The sequence below is a fragment of the Myxine glutinosa genome, chromosome 11 (assembly GCF_964187855.1).
Source record: "Myxine glutinosa chromosome 11, kmMyxGlut1.1, whole genome shotgun sequence".
Lineage (NCBI taxonomy): Eukaryota > Metazoa > Chordata > Myxini > Myxiniformes > Myxinidae > Myxine > Myxine glutinosa.
In genome coordinates this window covers 109,716,929-109,738,721 of record NC_136271.1, presented here as the reverse complement: position 1 = coordinate 109,738,721, position 21,793 = coordinate 109,716,929, and the positions used below count along the sequence as shown (strand labels likewise).

The window sequence follows — 21,793 nt, the reverse complement described above, 5'->3', positions numbered from 1 at the left end:
TTGTTCTTGTCACCGAACCAACTCGTCCACCAACTTTATTCATAAATCATCCACAACTTTTAAAAATATGTTATTTATCCCTTTTCACCCGATCTCTCAACGATGAAGATTCATTTAAACACTAAATTATTCTCGTATACGAATCCAGCTAGCGGCGAGGGTGCCAGCTTAGGATTCTAGGATCCTGGGTTCGAATCCCGGTCAATCGCTGAATTAACGCCAGGGGGGTTGACTCAGCCTGTCATCCTTCCGAGGTCGGCTAATGGAGTACCAGTTCACTGGTAATTCCCTGTTTGTTGTAAAAGGCGACAAAAAGGGTTGGCGGCAGGAAGGGAATCCGGCCGTAAAACATTGCTTCAAAAAGGGGACCGAAAAACAACAACAACCACGGTGCCCGAAAAAGGCCAACCCCTGCTTTGTGGGGAAAAATGGCCTCTAAAGGTGCTTTATTTTTATACGAATCCATATTCAGATCCTCACCAAACTCGAATCGATTCGGTCTTGTCACACCCAACCGGTCCACCAAATTTCGTCTAGGTTTGTCCATAACTTTTTGAGATATCCTGCTATATATCATTTTGGCCCTTTCTCCCATTGGTGAAGAATCGCTTAAAAACTTCTAGTAGTCGGATCCGAATCCGTATCTTCACTAAAATCTAATAATTTCGTCCTTGTCACATACGCTACATCTCTGCCAAATTTCGTCCAAATCCGTCCACAAATTTTTGAGATATATTGTTCACAAACAGACAGACAAACCAACAGACAAACAGACAGACAGGGTGAAATAATAACCTCCATCCATCTTCGGTGGCAGTGGTAATGAGAACAGCACTCGGTAGAGAGCATCCCTCCGCCACATTGAACAGTTTACATTTTGCATCCTACTGATAGGCCGGATCTGGATTCGGATTTGAATGAAAATCAAATTGGCTTGTTATTGTCACCCAACCACCTCATCCACCAAGTTCCGTGCGAATCCGTCCACAACTTTTTGAGATATCATGCTATGTATAGTTTTTGGCCCTATCTCTCAATGGTGAAGATTCAATTTAAAAATTCTCAGATCTGGATCTTCACCAACATTTAATCAATTCGTCCTTGTCACACACCCAACCTCTCCACCAAATTTCGTCTGAATCCGTCCATAACTTTTTGAAATATCCTGTTCACAAAGACAAACAGACAGACAGACAGGAGTGAAAATGTAATCTCCATCCACCCTCGGTGGCGGATATAATGAATAGAAAATATGTCAGTGACTTGAAATTGCACAACATATCAATAAAAACGTTGAGACATAGATATAAAATATGTCAATTCAAATGTTTCTTTCATGAAAATTTTGCTTGGAAATATTAAAAGGCATGATTTGAATTCACACACCTGTGACTGTGATATGACAGAGCAATGGAGTTATTTATCGAAAAGCCATGCATATAATCAACGTGTCTTTGACTGTGATATGACAGATATTTAAAATGAGAATACAGTACAGTATTATAAACCATAAAACAGAATAGGAGCCTCCATCCTCACATCCCTTTAGAAACCTGTGCGGGCACGACGAGCAACTGACTAGACTGACAAATGCTTCGATTTCCTCAAAGTCTTCATTTTAGTTTGAGGAACTGCGAGAGAGGAGACAGGGTATGAACTGACAAGAGAGAGAGAGAGAGAGAGAGAGAGAGAGAGAGAGAGAGAGAGAGAGAGAGAGAGAGAGAGAGAGAGAGAGAGAGAGAGAGAGAGAGAGAGAGAAGAGAGAAAGAGAAAGAGAAAGAGAAAGAGAAAGAGAAAGAGAAAGAGAAAGAGAAAGAGAAAGAGAAGAGAGAGAGAGAGAGAGAGAGAGAGAGAGAGAGAGAGAGAGAGAGAGAGAGAGAGAGACAGACAGACAGACAGACAGACAGACAGACAGACAGACACACTCTGACTGAGAGACTGACTGACTTGTAAACTCTTTTTATTATAAAAGTATAAAACAAGAGTACCACCAAAAGCAATTCATCCAGGAAAATCAGTAAAATCATAGCAATCCCAGAAGGAAAAAACAATCGGTGCACTGCAAACCAAGCGACAGAAAAGATGCAAATACCAAAAAAAAACACGAGGAGAAAATCTAGGCATAATTTCTAAACTAGGCATAATTTTATATGTACAAATTTACAATCGCATCTGCAACCCTGAGGAGAGACTTAAGAAAGAAAGAGGAGGTCAAGACCAGGGGGAGAAAAAAGCCGGCAAGGAGAAGCATGGAACAGTGTATAAGAAACACCCGCACTGTATTATACAGAAATTAACAATTTGTTATCTTGGACCTCACAAATCCCTCCAACGCACCAGGTCGCAACAAAATTTGCAAGGTCGTTTGCAGTTTGGACACAGCCAAATTCAAGCTTGAGCCTTGCTGACACCAACGAACTAAAAAACACCATGATACTGCATTCCTGCATGGGTCTGCCGCCCAGCTTCGCCTTCCGCGACAGGTATACGGCCAGTTTAGCGGTAGCGGTTAGGAACCCGAATACAATAGATGTGGTTCCCTTTTTGGGAGGAAAGCCAAAGATGTAAGCTTTCAAAGAAAAGGTAACCCGCAATCTATGGGAAATAAAATTTAACCAATGAAACAAAGGAGAAAGTCTTTCACAATTAATGAAAGCATGAAACAAATCTTCCCTCACCGGACAAAAGGGGTAACAGCCGGAAATGGGGGGAAAAAAACGAATGACAGCATTGGAAGGAACAATCCAGTGGGTCAAATGCCATTGAAGGTCACCTGTTCTTTTAGAAATAAGTCCAGCATACATTGTATCCCATAAAGGCTTAGAGGGGGGACCGGGAGGCAAGAGTTCTTTCCACCGGGTAACCCCAGCTAGAGGTGGGTCCCCAAGAAGAAGTTTCACACAAGACCTATAAATACTCTTGCTGCTCATAGCATGGAAGGGGGGTGACCCTGTGCTCATGGGGGGCAGCTCGTTTGGGGTAAAAGCGACAACTAATTTTGGGACTGTGGGCTCAACCTCTGCGTCCTGCATCCAATGTAGGCCTAGCTGGTGGCCCCTTCAGATCACCGCTCTTAGTATGTTCCCGATTTGCCTCCTGGACCGAACACCTGTTAGGTCCGCCAGCTCGTTCGCAGGCTTCCATCCCTGTCCAGAGTCGTGCCGGAGATGACACACTTTCAGGATGTTGGCCACTATAAAATGCTGGCAGAAGTCACGACTCCTCGGGATATCGGGGAAAAGTGGGTTGAAAAATAAAGGCTCATGTGCATACATGTTAGTGCCATACGAGTCTGTTTGGCGACTTATCGAAACGCCCTGCCAGGCATTCAAGAGGCTCTGATAAAAGACTGGGAGCAGAGATGTATCGACGTGTTGAAGGTTGGTCAGGAAAGGTTCCTGTCTGTATCCGAGCCTCCCAGCTCGTTGAAGAATGGAGCAGGCTAAGGGCTTTCCTGGTAGGTGTGCTGCATAAAGCAAGCGTTGGATGGAGCGGAGCCGGAAGGCCAACAGGCGGCATTTCACATCGACTAGGCCATGACCACCCTCGGCCGAGGGACAACATATGGCGCTGGGTCGAAGCCAGTGGTAGCCTGCCCAAAAAAAATCCACCAGTTTCCTCTGGATAGCTTGGAGCAAAACCTCCGGTGGTTGCAGGCAGATGAACCGGTGCCACAAAAGGGTAGTGACGAGGTTGTTGACAACTAGCACGCGACCCTTATAGGAAAGGTGGGGTAGAGCTCTTTTCCATCGGCTCAAACGCCCATCTACCTGGTCAATGATCCTGTCCCAATTGTTCTGGGCATACTGAGGAGGACCGAGGAAGACGCCCAAATACTTGATGCCATCGTTTGCCCACTCTAGCTCTGCAGGAAGGGGAGGTGGTGGTAATAACGGTGGCATAGGTAAGTCATTTTTGGGAAAGGGGATCCACAGAGCCTTGCTTTTCCCCTAATTACACCTTAATGATGAGGCAAGGTTGAAGTCCGACAAACACTTTGCCATGGCGTCACTGTCGCATTTTCTTTTTATAATGACACAAAGGTCGTCGGCATAAGCTGACAGGGTCAAAGGTGGGTGTCCTGGAGAAAGGACAAGTCCAGGGATATCCTTTCTGAGGGCGATTAAGAGAGGCTCCAAGGCGAGGGCAAATAATAGACCTGAAAGTGGACAACCTTGCCTTACCCCTCTCTGAACCTTTATGGGTGGGCAAAATTCGTTGTTAACTTTGATCAAGCTGGAGATGTTTGCATATAACAAAGCTATGTAGGCTCTAAAATTAGTGCCGAGCCCGCAAGCTTGTAACACATGATACAAAAACTCATGATCAATGCTATCAAAGGCCTTTGCAAGGTCAAGAAACACCAATCCAAAATCCTCTTTGACACATTTACCAGTTAACAAATCTCTGACTAGGAATATGTTGTCATAGATGGATCTGCCAGGGATGCCGCAACTTTGATCAGGTGACACCAGGTCCCCAATAACTGTCTTCAACCGGTTCGCAAGGACCTTGGAAAACAGTTTGTAATCCGTGCACAACAAAGAGATCGGACGCCAGTTTGACAGGTGTCGGAGATCGCCAGTCTTGGGTAGCAGGCAGAGTACTGCTCTTCTAAAACTGAGCGGTAATTCTCTGGATAAAAGAGATGCATCCAGAACATTGAGCAGCTCTGGGCCCAAAATGTCCCAGAATGCCGAAAGAAATTCGGCCGGTAGGCCATCGATGCCAGGGGCCTTTCCCGACTCCGTCTCAGCAAGTGCACCGGTTAGCTCTGGAAGGGTAATTGGAGCATCCAGTTCCAGACATTGGGCCTCAGCCACGGAAGGAAGATGAGAGGTCAAAACATTCATCATTTCGTGAGAAACCGTTTTGGCCTTGAAAAGTTCAGAAAAGAAATCGATTACATTTAATCTTATATCACTTGGATTTGTTAGGATGTTCCCCCCTGGGTCCAGAACCGAAGATATAAGTCGTGCTGGTTTCTCTACAGTTTCTAGGTGTAAGAAAGACTTAGTTGGGGTATCTGAAACCTTTATATTCTGTATTCTTAGCCTAACTAGTGTGCCCGCTGCTTTTTCATGGATCAAATCCCTTAATTGGGCCTTCTTCTCGAGTAGCAACCGATAGTTCACTGGGTTGCTCTCATTGGCCAACTTGCCCTCTAACCTTAAGATGTCTGCTTCCAAGCAAGCCATCGTGATATGTTTTACATTGGTACAGTGCGAATTAAATTGTTGACAAAATACTCGAATTTGGGCCTTTAGGTTATCCCACCAAAGACTAATTGAGGAGAAAGAAGATTTTTTTTAGTACTCATTTCAGCCCAGAAATCACGAAAGGAGTCTGTAAATAAACTATCTTCTAAAAGTTTAATGTTAAACTTCCAGTAACTATTTCTGCATGTTGGTCGAGGAAAAGAAAGATCTAAGGTTACCATATGGTGGTCTGAAAACAATGACGGAAAACAACCTGAAGAGGCCGCGACATTCCTAAAGGGTACATTAATGTACCAGCGGTCGAGTCTTGCCGAAGACACCCGGCCATTGGCACATCGACACCAGGTATACTGGACTATGTTGGGGTGATGCAATCGCCAAACATCCAGTAGACCGGCCGTCTTAAAGAAACGGGATAGGTCCGCATGGGACTCGGGGTGGGGTTCTGCAGAGTTTCTGTCCTTTGAAGGGTCAAAGGTGCAATTAAAGTCACCACCAATGCACACACATTGGTCGAGATCAACTGATTTCAGGTGGTTTACCATGCAGGTGAAGAAGGCCTTTCGGTCCCTGCTCTCACTAGGTGAGTACACATTGAAAATGGTACAGCGGAAGTTTTGATGTGCAAGCTGAAGGGAAATAAGCCGGCCTTTTATGACTTCCTGAAAATGACAAGACTCAAAAGCTAGACCTGGCTTTAGAAAAAACCCAACTCCAGCAGATGAGGCTGACAGATTGCTAAAATAGCATTGCCCTTTGAAAGTTTGGCACCAGTCATGTTCCACGTCAGGTGTGATGTGGGTCTCTTGTAGTAAAAGAACATTTGCCTTTTTACGATCAAACAAGTTTTTAACTTGGGCCTGACGGAGGTGACTTGCACCCCCACCATTCATATTTAAGGTCGCAAAGGAAATGTTTTTCATTCCGTGGTAATGAAATCGCCCTGTGCTTGGGAACACTCCGTACCTGCTCGGGTAACAAACTTTCTTAACCTGTGGAATTGAGATTTCGTCAGGTCAAAATCCTCACGCGCTTTGATTATTGACTTTGCGGTGCAAATGAATGCAGCCAAGTCAGGGAAATTGTCTTTAATGACAATGTTGCGGTGACGATACGTTTCGTTAAGGAAGGTAAGAATGAGTTGAGGGGATACCTGCGAGTGACCTGTCATCGCTTGTGACAGCTCGGTTGCCTCAATGTCATCTTCGGACTCAGACACGTCAGATAATATGTCATCAGGTTCTGGGGTATTACCCGCTGCCCCCGCGGTCTTGTCTGGAGGCACCTTCACAAGTTTCCCAAGGTGTTCCCGAGAGCACTCGTTAACACTTTGGTGGATATTTGTATCTGGGGTCGGAGCTTGGGTTTGAGATCCCAGCAAACTCAGATTTGCTGGCCCCGTTTGTACAGTGGGAACGTTTATTGAATCCTTAGTCTGCTCGGTATTTAAAGGGGGGACAAGCGGAAAAACATTTCCCAGCTCGGTAATGGTAATACTTTCACTGGAGGTTTCGCACTCGGAAACTTCCAGGTGAGAGGTACAAATTTTATTTTTCGGCTCATTTACATAATGAGACTCGCTGGTGTCATTGACAACGGTATTCATGTACTCAGTTAGTGAGGGAATGTCAGAGGGACACTCGGACACATGTGCACCGGAAATGGTGCCGCCCATGACCGCCTTCTTTGCAGCACCAGCGAAATTGCTTGGCGCTGGTGCTCTTCGCTTTTTAGAATACACTATGGATTCTTCGTTCATGGGTTCGGGAAAGGGGGCAATGCTAGTTGTGTCAGTCACATCGGTGGGTGTCATCACATTGGAATCGGAAAGCACCGGTGTGACAGACGACTCAGTCGGGGTGTCAGAAGGTACGGTCGGGGTGTCAGAAGGTACGGTCGGGGTGTCAGAAGGTACGGTCGGGGGGGTCAAAGGGTACGGTCGGGGTGTCAGAAAGTATGGTCGGGGTGTCAGAAGGTACGGTCGGGGTGTCAGAAGGTATGGTCGGGGTGTCAGAAGGTACGGTCGGGGCGTCCGAAGGTGCGGTCAGGGTGTCAGAGGGTACGGTCCAGGTGACGGAAGGTACGGTAGGGGTGACAGGAGATACGGTCCGGGTGACGGAAGGTACGGTAGGGGTAACATGAGATACGGTCCGGGTGTCAGCGAGCATGGTCGGGGTGTCAGAAGGCGCGGTGGAGGGATTGGCCTTTTTACAAACCCTTTCGTTATGTCCCGGTTCACCACACTTCGGACAAGAGGCCTTAGGACAGAATCTTTTAACGTGTCCGAATTCTCCACAATTAAAGCAAGTTAAGGAGGCTGAGGAAGCATACATGTGGTATTCCCGATCGTCCAACGATACTTTAAAGGATATGTTTAAACCTGTATCGGCTCCGCGATCCGGGAGAATCATGTACACCTGCCTCCTGAAGCTCATTACATGTTTGACACGATCGCTGCAACACCCGAGCGGAATCATTGAGATTCGGGAGAAAATTTTACCGTAACGAAACAGAACGGATAGGAGTTTCTCGCCTGGCATGAACGGTGGAACGTTGGATATTGTTATCTTGGTCGCCGGCGTATCCATAGCGGATACCGTAATATAATGACCCCCTTTAATGGTTAGACCAGTACTAACGACGTCATGAACGAGTTTTTCTTCTGACACGAAGACAACAAATTTCTGGTTCATTCGTGATGCCGCACGAACATTACCGTCTCCTATGATGGATCCCACGGCAAGGATAATGTCCTCAGTAGGAGCTCCTTCAGGCGGAACACATGCGAATGCATGCTTACGCGTTAAATTTTCGAACGTCTTGTAACGAGAGCGTATATTCGCCATCCCAGCGAAATTCCCCCCCCCCCCCCCCTGTCCGAACCGGACAAGAAGGTATCAAACCTAAATAATCGAACTAAAGTAAATAATAAACGTGCATTATAAGCACAAAAATGGCTTACAAAGCGTCGTCAAAGCCAGTAGGCCGCACCCAAAATGGGCTCGCTCTCAATCCTCTCTCTCTCGAAGACAAGGGTGCAGAACGGATGAAAACACAATGCCGAAGCACACAGGATGGAAAAGGAGAGGGAGGGGGGGGGGGCAGGGGAGGGCAGGAGAGGGGGAAAACTCACAACGGACTCACCACAACACATAGCAGTTGCTCACAGCCGCCATGACGCCACGCCCACCACAAACGGCCTGCAGGGGACGAGAGAGAGAGAGAGACAGAGAGAGAGAGACAGACACACAGACAGACAGGCAGACACAGACAGGCAGACACAGACAGACAGACACAGACAGACAGACACAGACAGACAGACAGACAGACACAGACAGACAGACACAGACAGACAGACACAGACACAGACAGACACACAGAAAGACACACAGAGAGACACACTCACAGAAAGACACTATAACCTGAAAGTAAGAGTGTGTTGTTTGGAAAGGTTAATGGGGGGCAATAAAGATTGTCGATCAGGATTGGGGATGACATGAGATGATGGTGAACCAGGATGGATTATGGCATCTTTTATCCATCATATTGCCCTTGGAAGATTAAAATAAGGATTTGTACTTTGGGTGGAATCGATTGCAGCACATTATCAATGACTAGCTAGAGGCCCATGGTAAAATACCACAATATTTAAAAAAAAGCTTTTTATTATTGCCTTGAACTGATTGAAAGAGCTCAAAAAACAAGACCGGTAACCGAACGATGTGAACAATGGCGTAGCTGGGCTTGTTAGCCCCTGCACGGCAGGAGATGGGGTATTGTTCGGTCTTGTCATTAGAGTCCCTGTATATAGAGAGTTGTGTCAACTCAAATTTGGACGCCATTTTGTGTCTAAGTGTGTCGGATTAGATATACATGTACATTCGCGATATGGGGTGATATATTCTAAACCTGCTAAAAAAAAATTTACTACACATATTTAGTCTTATTATTACATACAGGTGATATTTGTTTTGTCAAAAACTCAGCTATTGCCGTGAAAAAGAGCTGTGTGGTGATATTAAAAGTGGTATGGCAATGCATATTACAAGCCAACACTGCATATAAGAGCTAAAATTATAAGTAAGACAAACCAATGCTGTCGTTCTCTGAATTTCTGAAATTTTGGACGTATGGATGGCTGCACAACCCGCAAAAAAATTGAGCAGGTCCCCCCCTAAAATTGCTTTTATGATTGCCGATTAGGCTAAAGATTTTAAACCAAAAAAATAACTTGCCTCGGAATAAGTTTTGAATGGACGGACAGACAACTGAAAACAAAACGGACCATGGGTTTCCCACCCCTATAAAATCAAAATTAATTCCCTCTGAAAAAGTACAGTGACATTGCCCGCAGACTACCCAACCGCAGACCAGGCAATGTCACTGTACCGGGACATTTCATCAATCAATGACAATATGCGGTCCGCTAGGACTACCCGAAAAAAATTGAGCAGGGTTCTTCCTACGGAAATGCATTTTTGGTCAGCTCCTTGAAGATTATAAACAAACACAAATCACTTCCCTTTAAAAGGGTTTTCAACGGACAGACAACCAAAAAAAAACCGAGCAGATAGAATTGCTTTTGAACATCGATCATCAAGCGGCGTGGGCCTACCTGGCAGAGTCTCAAGGAGTCGATCGCTTTCCAGCTCTTTCGTCTGACTTTCGCTTCCCAAATTTGTCTTCTGACTTTATCACTTGGAAATCTATACATCTTATATTTCCCAGATTGGTTTGAACAACCAAAAGCAGAACAACCAGTCATTTTGTTTGGCAATAAACAACATTCCCGTACCAAGCTGACGTTCACGCACGGTGAAGTTAGACACAAAATGGCGCCACGAAATCACGTGACCAGAAATCTCGGGTCAGCGCATGGCGCAACTCTCTTTATACAGGGACTCTACTTGTCATCAACTCTTTGTCATCAACTTTTCACCAAAGCTTTATTATGATTGTGTGTGTGTGCACGACTGCACGTGTGTGTTTTTGTGTGTTTTTTTTGTCATCAACTTGAGTTTTGTCATCAACTTTGTCAATTTGAGTTTTGTCATCAACTTTGTCAATTTGAGTTTTGTCATCAACTTTGTCAATTTGAGTTTTGTCATCAACTTTGTCAACTTGAGTTTTGTCATCAACTTTGTCAATTTGAGTTTTGTCATCAACTTTGTCAATTTGAGTTTTGTCATCAACTTTGTCAACTTGAGTTTTGTCATCAACTTTGTCAATTTGAGTTTTGTCATCAACTTTGTCAATTTGAGTTTTGTCATCAACTTTTCACCAAAGCTTTATTATGATAATACGGAGAAGGCAAATTAATAATTTTGTCAAAAGGTCAAAGGTCATGGTCTTCTCCATATTATGTCAGGCCGTAACCTTTTCACACAGATCTCCTCTGGGAATACCAATTGTGGCTTTAGGTCTGCCACCACCTGCCAATCACAAGCATCTGACAGCCCTCTTGCTTTCCACCTCCTCCTCTTTCCACCTCTTACCACTTGGCCCTCTTTGACAAACCACACCTCTCCCCCATCAGTCTCCTTCTCCACTCTTCTCTCTCTCTTGATCTCAGCACCTCTTGTTGCACCATCTGCACCACCACCACCAGCACCTGATCATGCCGCCACTTGTATCTTCCTGCTGACAATGCTACTGAACATGCACTCAGTGCATGCTGCACCGTTCCCAAACCTCCACACAAAGAACATCTCTCCTCCTGCAACAACCCCCACAATCTCAGGTTTACTGGTGATGGAAACACATCATACGTTGCTCGCAACAGAAAACTCAACAATATTGGCTCCATCCTCCAAATCTCTTGCCACTTCAATGTCCTCACCTGCACACTTTCCGACCTAGTCCAAGCACCTTGCTGTGCCTGTCTGACTGCTTTCACATATCTCCCCTCCTCCTCCTTTCTTCTCACCTCCCTCTCAACCATCTTCCTCCTCTCTTTCACACATGCCTTTCCCCATCGCTCATGCGTCATCCACCCCAAGCCATGCTTCCCGTGCCGTACCATCCCCACGACCTCCGCCTGTTGCAACCGCTCCTCCATCTCGTTCACCTCTGCTCTTGCATTCCACTTCCGACTTCCCTTCTTCTCTGGGAGAGCATTCTTTACCACTGAATCACTCGAATCCCGCAACATCATGAACTCCCGCACTCTCACCACCTTAAACTCCTCGGTTAATGATGTCAAGGGATATATATACACATACATATATATACATTCTGTTCAGTTTAAATTCTCCTGTGAGATGTATGTACGCAGTATTTAGAAGTTGTCGGTAGCACCGGGGCACATGCAGTAGCTAAATTATAACTGGTTCATGTATGGTATTTATTAATTTCTGTTTGCTGTGTTATGTGCTCTCATTGTCTTTTGGATGAGTACAGGTTAATGGCTTCTTACCGTTATGCTTTCATCATCGCTTATTGCAGATTCTTCAATTCTTCCTCTTTTTTTACAGCTTGCCTTTTTCTCCCTGTCCATTTATTTTTCACCAAACCACTCCAAGGAGGAATGTGGTCATGCACGAGCCGAACTCCAAAGAGAGAGGAGTAAGAAACAAGCACCAGTTTGGAATCCTTCCTGGAACACATCACTGCACAGCAAAGGCAGCAGGGAGACGAAGCTTAGACTCCACGGTATGGTTCTTTAAGAAAGTTCTTTGAAGTTTGAAGTTCTTAAAATTAATTGCTGATACATTTAAACCCAGAATATCACGGTGCATCCAATACATTTATCCACACATTAAAAGCTGCGATATCACATTGCGGGGTTCACGGGATTTTAGACATTGGAGTTGCCCTTTCGGGCACCATTGCAAATTTGGTTGCCAGAATCTTTTTTTCACTTGCCCGACAAGTGTCCATAATTTCTTCCATTAACTAGAACGGCACTCATTAGAGAGCATGCCTCCGCCTGGTGAACAGTTTACCTTTAGCATCTCAGAGTAGACCAGAAAATCACAATAGAGAATTTATATAACTAGGGCATGCCCGTACTATATATATATCTAAAATTATATCCCCCCCCTCTATTTACATGAAATGGTTTGGTCCATTCGCAAAGCCAAAGCGAACGGCTTGCGAGTACGGTGACAATCCCCCCCCTCTATGTACATGAAATGGTTTGGTCCATTCGCAAAGCCAAAGCGAACGGCTTGCGAGTACGGTGACAATCCCCCCCCTCTATTTACATGAAATGGTTTGGTCCAAAGCGAACGGCTTGCGAGTACGGTGACAATCCCCCCCCTCTATTTACATGAAATGGTTTGGTCCAAAGCGAACGGCTTGCGGAGTTTGGTAAAGAAATCGCCATAGCTCGGTAACTACTTCTCCGATTAATATGAAACCTTGAAAAGGCACATCCTCGGGTCCCCAGCAATATACCTGGCAAGTTTCAAGTATATCGGACCCGTGGTTGTCGAGAAACAGCGGTCACAGACAAACAAACACACAGACATTCACACAGAGATTACTGGAATTATAGATAGATGTAGAAACATTCTTCACTAAAATTGAACTGATTCTTCCTTGTCACAGTCACAACCGGTCCAACAAGTTTCGTCCAAATCCGTCCATAACTTTTTGAGATATTCTGCCAAATGTTGGTTTTAGCCTCATCGCTACATAGTGAAGAACCACTTAAAAATTAAATAATTCTCATGTCCGAATCCATATTCAGATCTTCACCAAAATCGAATCTGTTTGTCCTTGTCACACACCCAACCTGTCCACCAAGTTTCATCCAAATCCGTGGCACAACTTTTTGAGATATCCTGCTATGTATCGTTTTTGGCCCCATCTCCCAATGGTGAAGAATCACTTCAAAAATTCTAGTAGCCGGATCCGAATCCGGATCTTTACCAAAATCTAATAATTTCGTCCTTGACACATACGCTACATCTCTACGAAATTTCGTCCGAATCCGTCCACAACTTTTTGAGATATTTTGTTCACAAATGGACAAATGGACAAACAGACAGACAGGGGTGAAAACATAACCTCCATCCACCTTTGGTGGCTGAGGTAATTATGAGGGGACATTAAAATGAGCTCCGTCCCTCTGACCGATTGATCATCCGTCATCTGTCCATGTACTTTTGTGTCCGTGATATTTCAAAAACCGTTGAGCATTTAGCTTTCACATTGCAGATATCTATTCCTCATGACACATGACATTATCGAGATCACAGCTGTGATTACCTGAATTCTGCTGCCATGGCAACAGTCTCGGTAACTTGGCTTGTGTACACAATATTTCCAAAACCATTCAAGATTTAACTTTCATAATACACAGATCTATTCCTCATACCACTCAAAAGGTGCGGGACCTAGAGTATCTGCTCCTTGTTACCTTTTCCATGAACCTTTGATTTTGGTTAGATAAGATGGAAGTTTGCTTTATACGCACTGTAAATTGCCTTTGTTTTACTTGAGCATGTTTTAAGTCACGGTATAGGTGAGAACGATATAGGACTAATTTTGGGGTAAGCCGGTAAACATATTAAACAAATGACTGGAATTGTGCTACAATTGAATGGTAACACAGGTGTTATTTCAGGTGGTATTGCATATATTTACTTGGACATATATGCACCTGTGCTTTCTTGATTGCATCTGGCACTTAATAAAATACATACAGAGTACAGACTTTATGTATTGAAAATTATACTGTCTTATTGTTCTGCACTGCCTTATGGGTAACAGCTAACTGAAGACATGCAATCAATGCCATTTGTTAGTTATAAGCAATACTCAACATTGTCCCTCTACCTGCTATTTAATTTTTTTCTGTAATATTAAAGTCTGTATACATTTTATTGAGACACCCTGTTTATACACGAATGCGTATATCCCCAAAAAAAAAAAATTTGATATATATATATATATATATATATATTTAAATATAAACAGGAATCAAATTCCTGCATGGGGCTAAGTGTGAAAAATTCTGACTCAATACGGGACTCGAACCACGGACCTCCATTGATTATGCGTCAACAGCCCACTGCGCTATTGAGCCAGCCGTAATACACTCAGAATTTTACACACTTAACACTGCGAGCTTATATAATGGCCGATGTCTTACGTGCCTGCTAGGCAGGCCCCAAATGTGAGCGTTAGTATATACGTAGTGTGTTCAAAAAGTATCCGACCTTTATTTTTCGTGCGTAAAAAAAAAGAAGCTAGGGAGGCGTTGATTGGTGCATGTATGTAGGCGATCCTAATGCGCACGCGTGAATTTTTTCCCACCTGCAGAAGCTGTCATTCGACGGCAGACCGCCGATGAGTGAGGAAATGTAAGTGAGCGCCGTCGGATTTTCGTTTTTGACAAAATGACGGAAAAACTTGAACAACGCTACTGCATCAAATTTTGTGTAACTTTGTGTAACAACTTTTTTTGGCCTCGGAGATGTTGGATGCTTCCATTGTGATGACCACAACTTGGTTTCTGGGTCGTACCCATAAACCCAGGACTCATCGCCAGTGATCACTGTGTTGAGGAAGCTGGGATCGCTGTTCACAGTCTCCAGAATGTCCTGTGCGATCTCCAAACAGAGTTGCTTCTGCTCAATCGTTAGCAGCTTTGGTATGAACTTCGCTGAGATTCTCCTGAAGCCCAAATCCTCCTTCATAATGGAATGAACGGTGTTGAATCTTGCGGATCGTTTCCACTTGGGAATCGCCAAGCTTTACACAAAATTTCATGCAGTAGCGTTGTTCAAGTTTTTCCGTCATTTTGTCAAAAACGAAAATCCGACGGCGCTCACTTACATTTCCTCACTCATCGGCGGTCTGCCGTCGAATGACAGCTTCTGTAGGTGGGAAAAAATTCGCGCGTGCGCATTAGGATCGCCTACATACGTGCACCAATCAACGCCTCCCTAGCTTCTTTTTTTTTACGCACGAAAAATAAAGGTCGGATACTTTTTGAACACACTACGTATATGCGTGTATATGCAGAAATGCATTGAAGATTAACTCAATTTTTATAAACAGGAATCAAATTCCTGCGTGGGGATAAGTGTGAAAAATTCTGACTCAATACGGGACTCGAACCACGGACCTCCATTGATTACGCGTCAACAGCCCACTGCGCTATTGAGCCAGCCGTAGTCTCTTCAGAATTTTACACACTTAGCCTCACGCAGGAATTTGATTCCTGTTTCTAAAAACAAATATATATATATATACAGTCATCCCTCGCTATATCGCGGTTCACTTTTCGCGGCTTCGGTACATCGCGGGTTTTTCTCGCTAGTATATGTAAAATTATATCGCGGATTTTTCGCTATATCGCGGGATTTTGCGGTATAAATGTATTTTTATATACTATTATTTTAAATATTTTTGTGGTAAAATAAGCATTTTCTAGCCTAAAAAAGTAAAAAACGTAAAAAAATAAGAAAAATACAGTAATTAAAACATATTACAAGAAATAAAATACTGTACATAGTGTACAGTAGAAGGGTAGACAAAGAGACAAAGAGTCGTGCGTGCGTATGGAAAACGCAGATGCGGCAGCTTCCACTTGCGCTAGTTACCCACGTAATGGGTAACTGTAATGCTCTTTCTGGCTGTGCAGTACATTCATCATCGTCATCACCTTCATCGTCATCAGTACTGCACAGCTAATTCATCATCATCTTCATCACGCAAGTTGTAGTATTGAAGAGCCGGGGCTCTTGCTTGATACGGACGAAATGACGGGCAAGACACAAACTCGTCCGAGAAGATATTTATTCTCAAAACCAACTCGGGAACACTGAAATTCTGAAAAACCCGTTTATCGGGCTGCATTATAAAGCACAACCAGAAACCGAAACCGAAAGCCACGCCTCTCAAGCGTGGCGTGCTTCGGTGGTCACGTGATCAACAGGTGTAGCTGATTATACCCGCACGCACGGCACGCTTTAGTGGTCACGTGACCAGCCACTCTTGCGCCGCGGATCCCCGCCGGTGACGTCACCGGCTGGAGCAAGGAGATTCTGATGCTGGTCTTGCTTGGGGAACCCATGGGTCGCTACAGTATCTTCAATGGTGAGTACCCATTAGAATTTTATATGTTGTTAAAATTACGTATGTTTAAGAGTGTAAAAAGTGTTTAAGAGTATAGGGCGTGTTTATAAGAGTATGGGAAAGGTTAATAAGAGTGTGGGAAAGGTTAATAAGAGTGTGGGGAGGGTCATAAAGCTTTAAAATATATATAAATAATAAAATAAAAATATGGTCGCTACTTCGCGGATTTTCGTCCATCGCGGGGGGTTCTGGAACGTAACCCCCGAGATAAACGAGGGATCACTGTATATATATATATATATATATATATATATATATATATATATATATATATATATATATATATATATATACATATACACACACACACACACACACACACACACACACACACCCACACACAGTCACGTGAAGAAGTAAGTACACCCCATGTAAAGTTTTGACGTTTTCAACATATTTCAACATGCAGCTATTTGATCTTCATTTCAACAATATTGATAGATAAAGGTGATATAATATAACAAATATCATGAAACATTTACATTTTGTAGTCCATTGTATAATTAAAATAAACATAAATGCAAATTGCGCATGTGGAAAAAGTAAGTACCCCCTACATTTATCACTACTTCAAATACCTAAAATTAGAATCAGGTGCACCAGCTCAGGTGCAAATGATTAGAACATCGTTAGAGAGGATATTGGAGGAACCTGTCTTATTTAAACCTCAGACATTTAGTTTGGTTTGCTCTCCGGAAGATCATCTACAAGTGGAGAAGATTCCAAACAACTGCCAACTTGTTCAGGCCAGGCCACCCCAGCAAGTTCAGCCCGAGAGCAGACCGCAAGATGCTGAAAGAAGTCTCGAAGAACCCCAGAATGTCATCACGGGACCGACAGGTAGCTCTTGCCACTGTTGATGTCAAAGTGCACGAGTCTACCATTAGAAAGAGGCTGCACAAATTTGATCTACATAGGAGGTGTGCCAGGAGGAAACCTTTGCTGTCCAGAAAGAACATCAGGGCAAGACTAAAGTTTGCCAATGAACACCTCGGCAAAGACCAGCACTTCTGGAACAATGTGCTCTGGACAGATGAGTCAACGGTAGAGCTATTTGGCCACAGTACCAGAAAACATGTTTGGCGAAAACCAAAGACAGCATTTGACCACAAGAACCTGATACCAACTGTAAAGCATGGTGGTGGAAATATTATGGTTTGGGGCAGCTTTGCTGCATCAGGGCCTGGGCAGCTCACCATCATAGAATCCACTATGAATTCTTCATTGCACCAGAGGGTGCTTGAGCATAATGGTAGGCCATCTGTCGGAAAGTTGAAGCTCAAGCTACGGTGGACCTTGCAACATGATAATGACCCTAAACATACCAGTAAATCCACCAAGGAATGGCTGAAAAGAACGAAATGGAGGGTTCTGGAATGCCCAAGTCAAAGCCCGGATTTAAATCACATCGAGATGTTGTGGGGGGATTTGAAACGAGCTGTGCATGCAAGAAACCCCTCAAACCTCGCACAGCTGAAATAATTCTGCATGGAGGAGTGGGCAAAAATTTTTCCCAGTCGATGTCAGAGACTGGTAGACAGTTATAAGAAACGCCGACTTGAGGTTGTTTCTGCCAAAGGGGGAAATACCACCTATTAGAGACAAGGGTGTACTTACTTTTTCCACATGCGAAATTTGCATTTATGTTTATTTAAATTATACAATGGACTACAAAATGTAAATGTTTCATGATATTTGTTATATTATATCACCTTTATCTATCAATATTGTTGAAATGAAGATCAAATAGCTGTATGTTGAAATATGTTGAAAAAGTCAAAACTTTACATGGGGTGTACTTACTTTTTCTCATGACTGTATATATATATCAATTTTTTTTTTAATGTATACACTACATGACCAAAAGTATGCGGACAGCCCTTCGAATTAATGGATTCGAATACTTCAGCCACTCCCATTGCTGACAGGTATATATATATACATATATATATATATATATATATATATATATATATATATATATATATATATACATATATATATACATATATATATATATATATATATATATACTGTATATATATATATATATATATATATACTGTATATATATATATATACTGTATATATATATATATATATATATATATATATATATATATATATATATATATATATATATATATATACTGTATATATATATATATATATATATATACTGTATATATATATATATATATATATATATATATATATATATATATATATACATATATATATATATATATATATATATATATATATATATATATATATACATATATATATATATATTGTATATATATATATATATATATATATATATATATATATATATATATATATATATATATATATATATATATATATATATATATATACAGACTTGGCATTTAATATGGAATATTTTTTTTGTGGGGGTGAACTTACTTTTCAAGATGACTTAGAACCAAAAGTTCATTGGAATTATGTTGAAATTGTTGTAGATTTTGTTAATGTGACCTTTAAAAGAAACAAAAACCACATTTGACATTTCGAAGCAAATAAATTGATCCATGAAAGTGATGTAAACTGATATCGAACTCAATTCGCCGACAGTACTGTGTTAAACGTCTGTACGTTTTCCAGAAGTATCTCTTTATTTTACACATGAGCCAAAAAAAAATTCAACAAAAGCAAAAGTTAAATTATGACTGGGATTATGGACAGTAAAATTACAGTTCAGTACTTCGTGTAACCCCCACGAGCATTCAGGAGAGCACGTACACGTCGAGGCATGCTGTTCACGCGATTTGCCAAGGTTTGGACAGGAATCTCTTGCCATGCAGTGACAATAGCCTGCTGCAATTCACGCACAGAGGTCGGCTGCTGGACCAAGTTGTCGATTTGACGCGTTAATTCTGCCCACAAGTTCTCTATCGGATTCATATCCGGGGACATGGCAGGCCACTCCATATGCTCAACACCACGGTCAGCAAGAAAGTGTTGGATCATGCGAGCACGATGAGGCCGTGCATTGTCATCTTGGAAGACACAGTTTCCTCGAAAGGCTGCACGAGCAAATGGAAGCAATGTTTCTTCCAGAATGGCCCTGTACTTGAACTGGTTCAGGTTTCCATTCAGAACAACCAGGTCAGTTTTGCCCCCTGCTTGAAAAGCAGCCCAAACAGTCATCCCACCACCTCCAGCTTGGACTCTTGGCACTATACAATCTTCGTTGTAGGCTTCATGCACTTGTCTATGCACTCGGACGCGGCCATCTTGATGATAGACCAGAAATCTAGGCTTGTCACTGAAGGTCACGTGATTCCAGTGTCCTGGCTGCCATTGACGGTGCTCTCTGGCCCACTGCAATCGGCGCTGGCTGTGTTGTCTAGTCAGGCGTGGCTTTCTCAGGGGACGCCTGGCACGATAGCCTGTTTGAACCAGTCGTTGGTTGACTAGCCTTCTGGATACAGGCACATTTGTCAGTTGCTGCCACTCAGCCCTAAGCCGATTAGCTGACTTGGTATGGCCATTGCAGACTAACCGGTGCAGCTGGCGATCATCTCTCCTTGTGATTCTGCGGGGACGTCCTGGCCTCAGTATTGGAGTAGGGACACCCCTCTGAGCATTTCGTTTGAGGATCTTTGACACCTGACCTTGAGTGATGCCATACTGCCAAGCAATAGCACGCTGTTTCATGCCGGAATTTCGTAAAGCCACCACTCCATGACAAACAGCATTGTCGAGTTGACGGACCATCTCCAGAGGAAGCGGCAATAACTTTTGTAGATGTGCAGCAGTTGTTTTCCACTAATACAGAATGCAACAACCGTTATATACCTGATTGTGAAGCCAATCGTCAAATGTACCTGTCCTTACATTTTGTCTAGCCACCTGTAATATAATCCTGTTATTGACTTCTTGCTGCGAAAGACAATCAGTGACATGGTTGTTTTGACAAAGAAATCACTGAAGCGTAAAAGAAACTCACCAGATTGATATACTGAGTTCAGAAAGTAAACCCAAGTCAAGAATAAAAAAAATATTCCATATTAAATGCCAAGTCTGTATAAAATCAAGCACACATGCAATCTCCATAGACATACATTGGCAGTATAAAGGGCCGTACTGAGGAGCTGGAGCTCAGTGACTTTCAACGGGGCACCGTCCTCGGATGCCACCTTTCGAACAAGTCAGTTCGTCAAATTTCTGCCCTGTCAGAGCTGCCCTGGTCAACTGTAAGTGCTGTTATTGTGAAGTGGAAACGTCGAGGAGCAACAACAGCTAAGCCCCAAAGTGGTAGGCCATACAAGCTCACAGAATGGGACCGCCGAGTGATAAAGTGCGTAGCGCATAAAAATTGTCTGTCCTCGGTTGCAATATTCACTACCGAGTTCCAAACTGCCTCTGGAAGCAACATCAGCACAACAACTGTTCGCCGGAAGCTTCATGAAATTCGTTTCCATGGCCGAGCAGCCGCACACAAGCCGAAGATCACCATGTGCAATTCCAAGCAAACTAGATCACCATGTGCAATTCCTAGCGTCGGCTGGAGTGGTGTAAAGCTCGCTGCCATTGGACTCTGGAGCAGTGGAAACGCATTTTCTGGAGTGATTAATTACGCTTCACCATCTGACAGTCCGACGGACGAAACTGGGTTTGGCGGATGCCAGGAGAATGCTACCTGCCCGAATGCATAGTGCCAACTGTAATGTTTGGTGGAGGAGGAATAATGGTCTGGGGCTGTTTTTCATAGTTCGGTCTCGGCCCCTTATTTCCATTGAAGGGAAATCTTAACTCTACAGCATACAATGACATTCTAGACGATTGTGTGCTTCCAACTTTGAAGGCCCTTTCCTGTTTCAGCATGATAATGCCCCAGTTAACAAAGCGAGGTCCATAGAGAAATGGTTTGTCGGGATCGGTGTGGAAGAACTTGACTGGCCTGCACAGAACCCTGACCTCAACCCCATTGAACACATTTGCGATGAATTGGAACGCCGCCTGCGAGCCATGCCTAATCGCCCAACAATCTTTTCCAACCTTACTAATGCTCTGTGGCTGAATGGAAGCAAATCCACACAGCAATGTTCCAACATCCTCGTGGAAAGCCTTCCCAGAAGAGTGGAGGATGTTATCGCAGCAAAGGTGGGGACCAACGACCAACGTCATATTAATGGCCATGATTTTGGAATGAGATATGATGTTCGGGTGTCCACATACTTTTGGTTATGTTATATATATATATATATATATATATATATATATATATATATATATATATATATATATATATATATATATATATATATATATATATATATATATATATGTATGTATGTATGTATGTATGTATGTATGTATGTATGTATGTATGTGTGTGTATATATATATATATATATATATATACACATATATATATATATATATATATATATATATATATATATATATATATATATATATATATATATATATATATATATATATATATATAT

The 21,793-nt window shown here is 42.8% G+C and overlaps 1 protein-coding gene across 1 annotated transcript in view; it reads left to right on the top strand.

Annotated features, from left to right (window-relative positions):
* Positions 1–21,793, top strand: part of LOC137437003 (uncharacterized) — a 232,528-nt gene that overhangs the window by 159,375 nt on the left and 51,360 nt on the right. Inside the window, exon 17 of the mRNA XM_078786993.1 lies at positions 11,741–11,870. Coding sequence (XP_078643119.1) covers positions 11,741–11,870 — 130 coding nt within the window. The remainder of the gene's footprint in view (positions 1–11,740; positions 11,871–21,793) is intronic.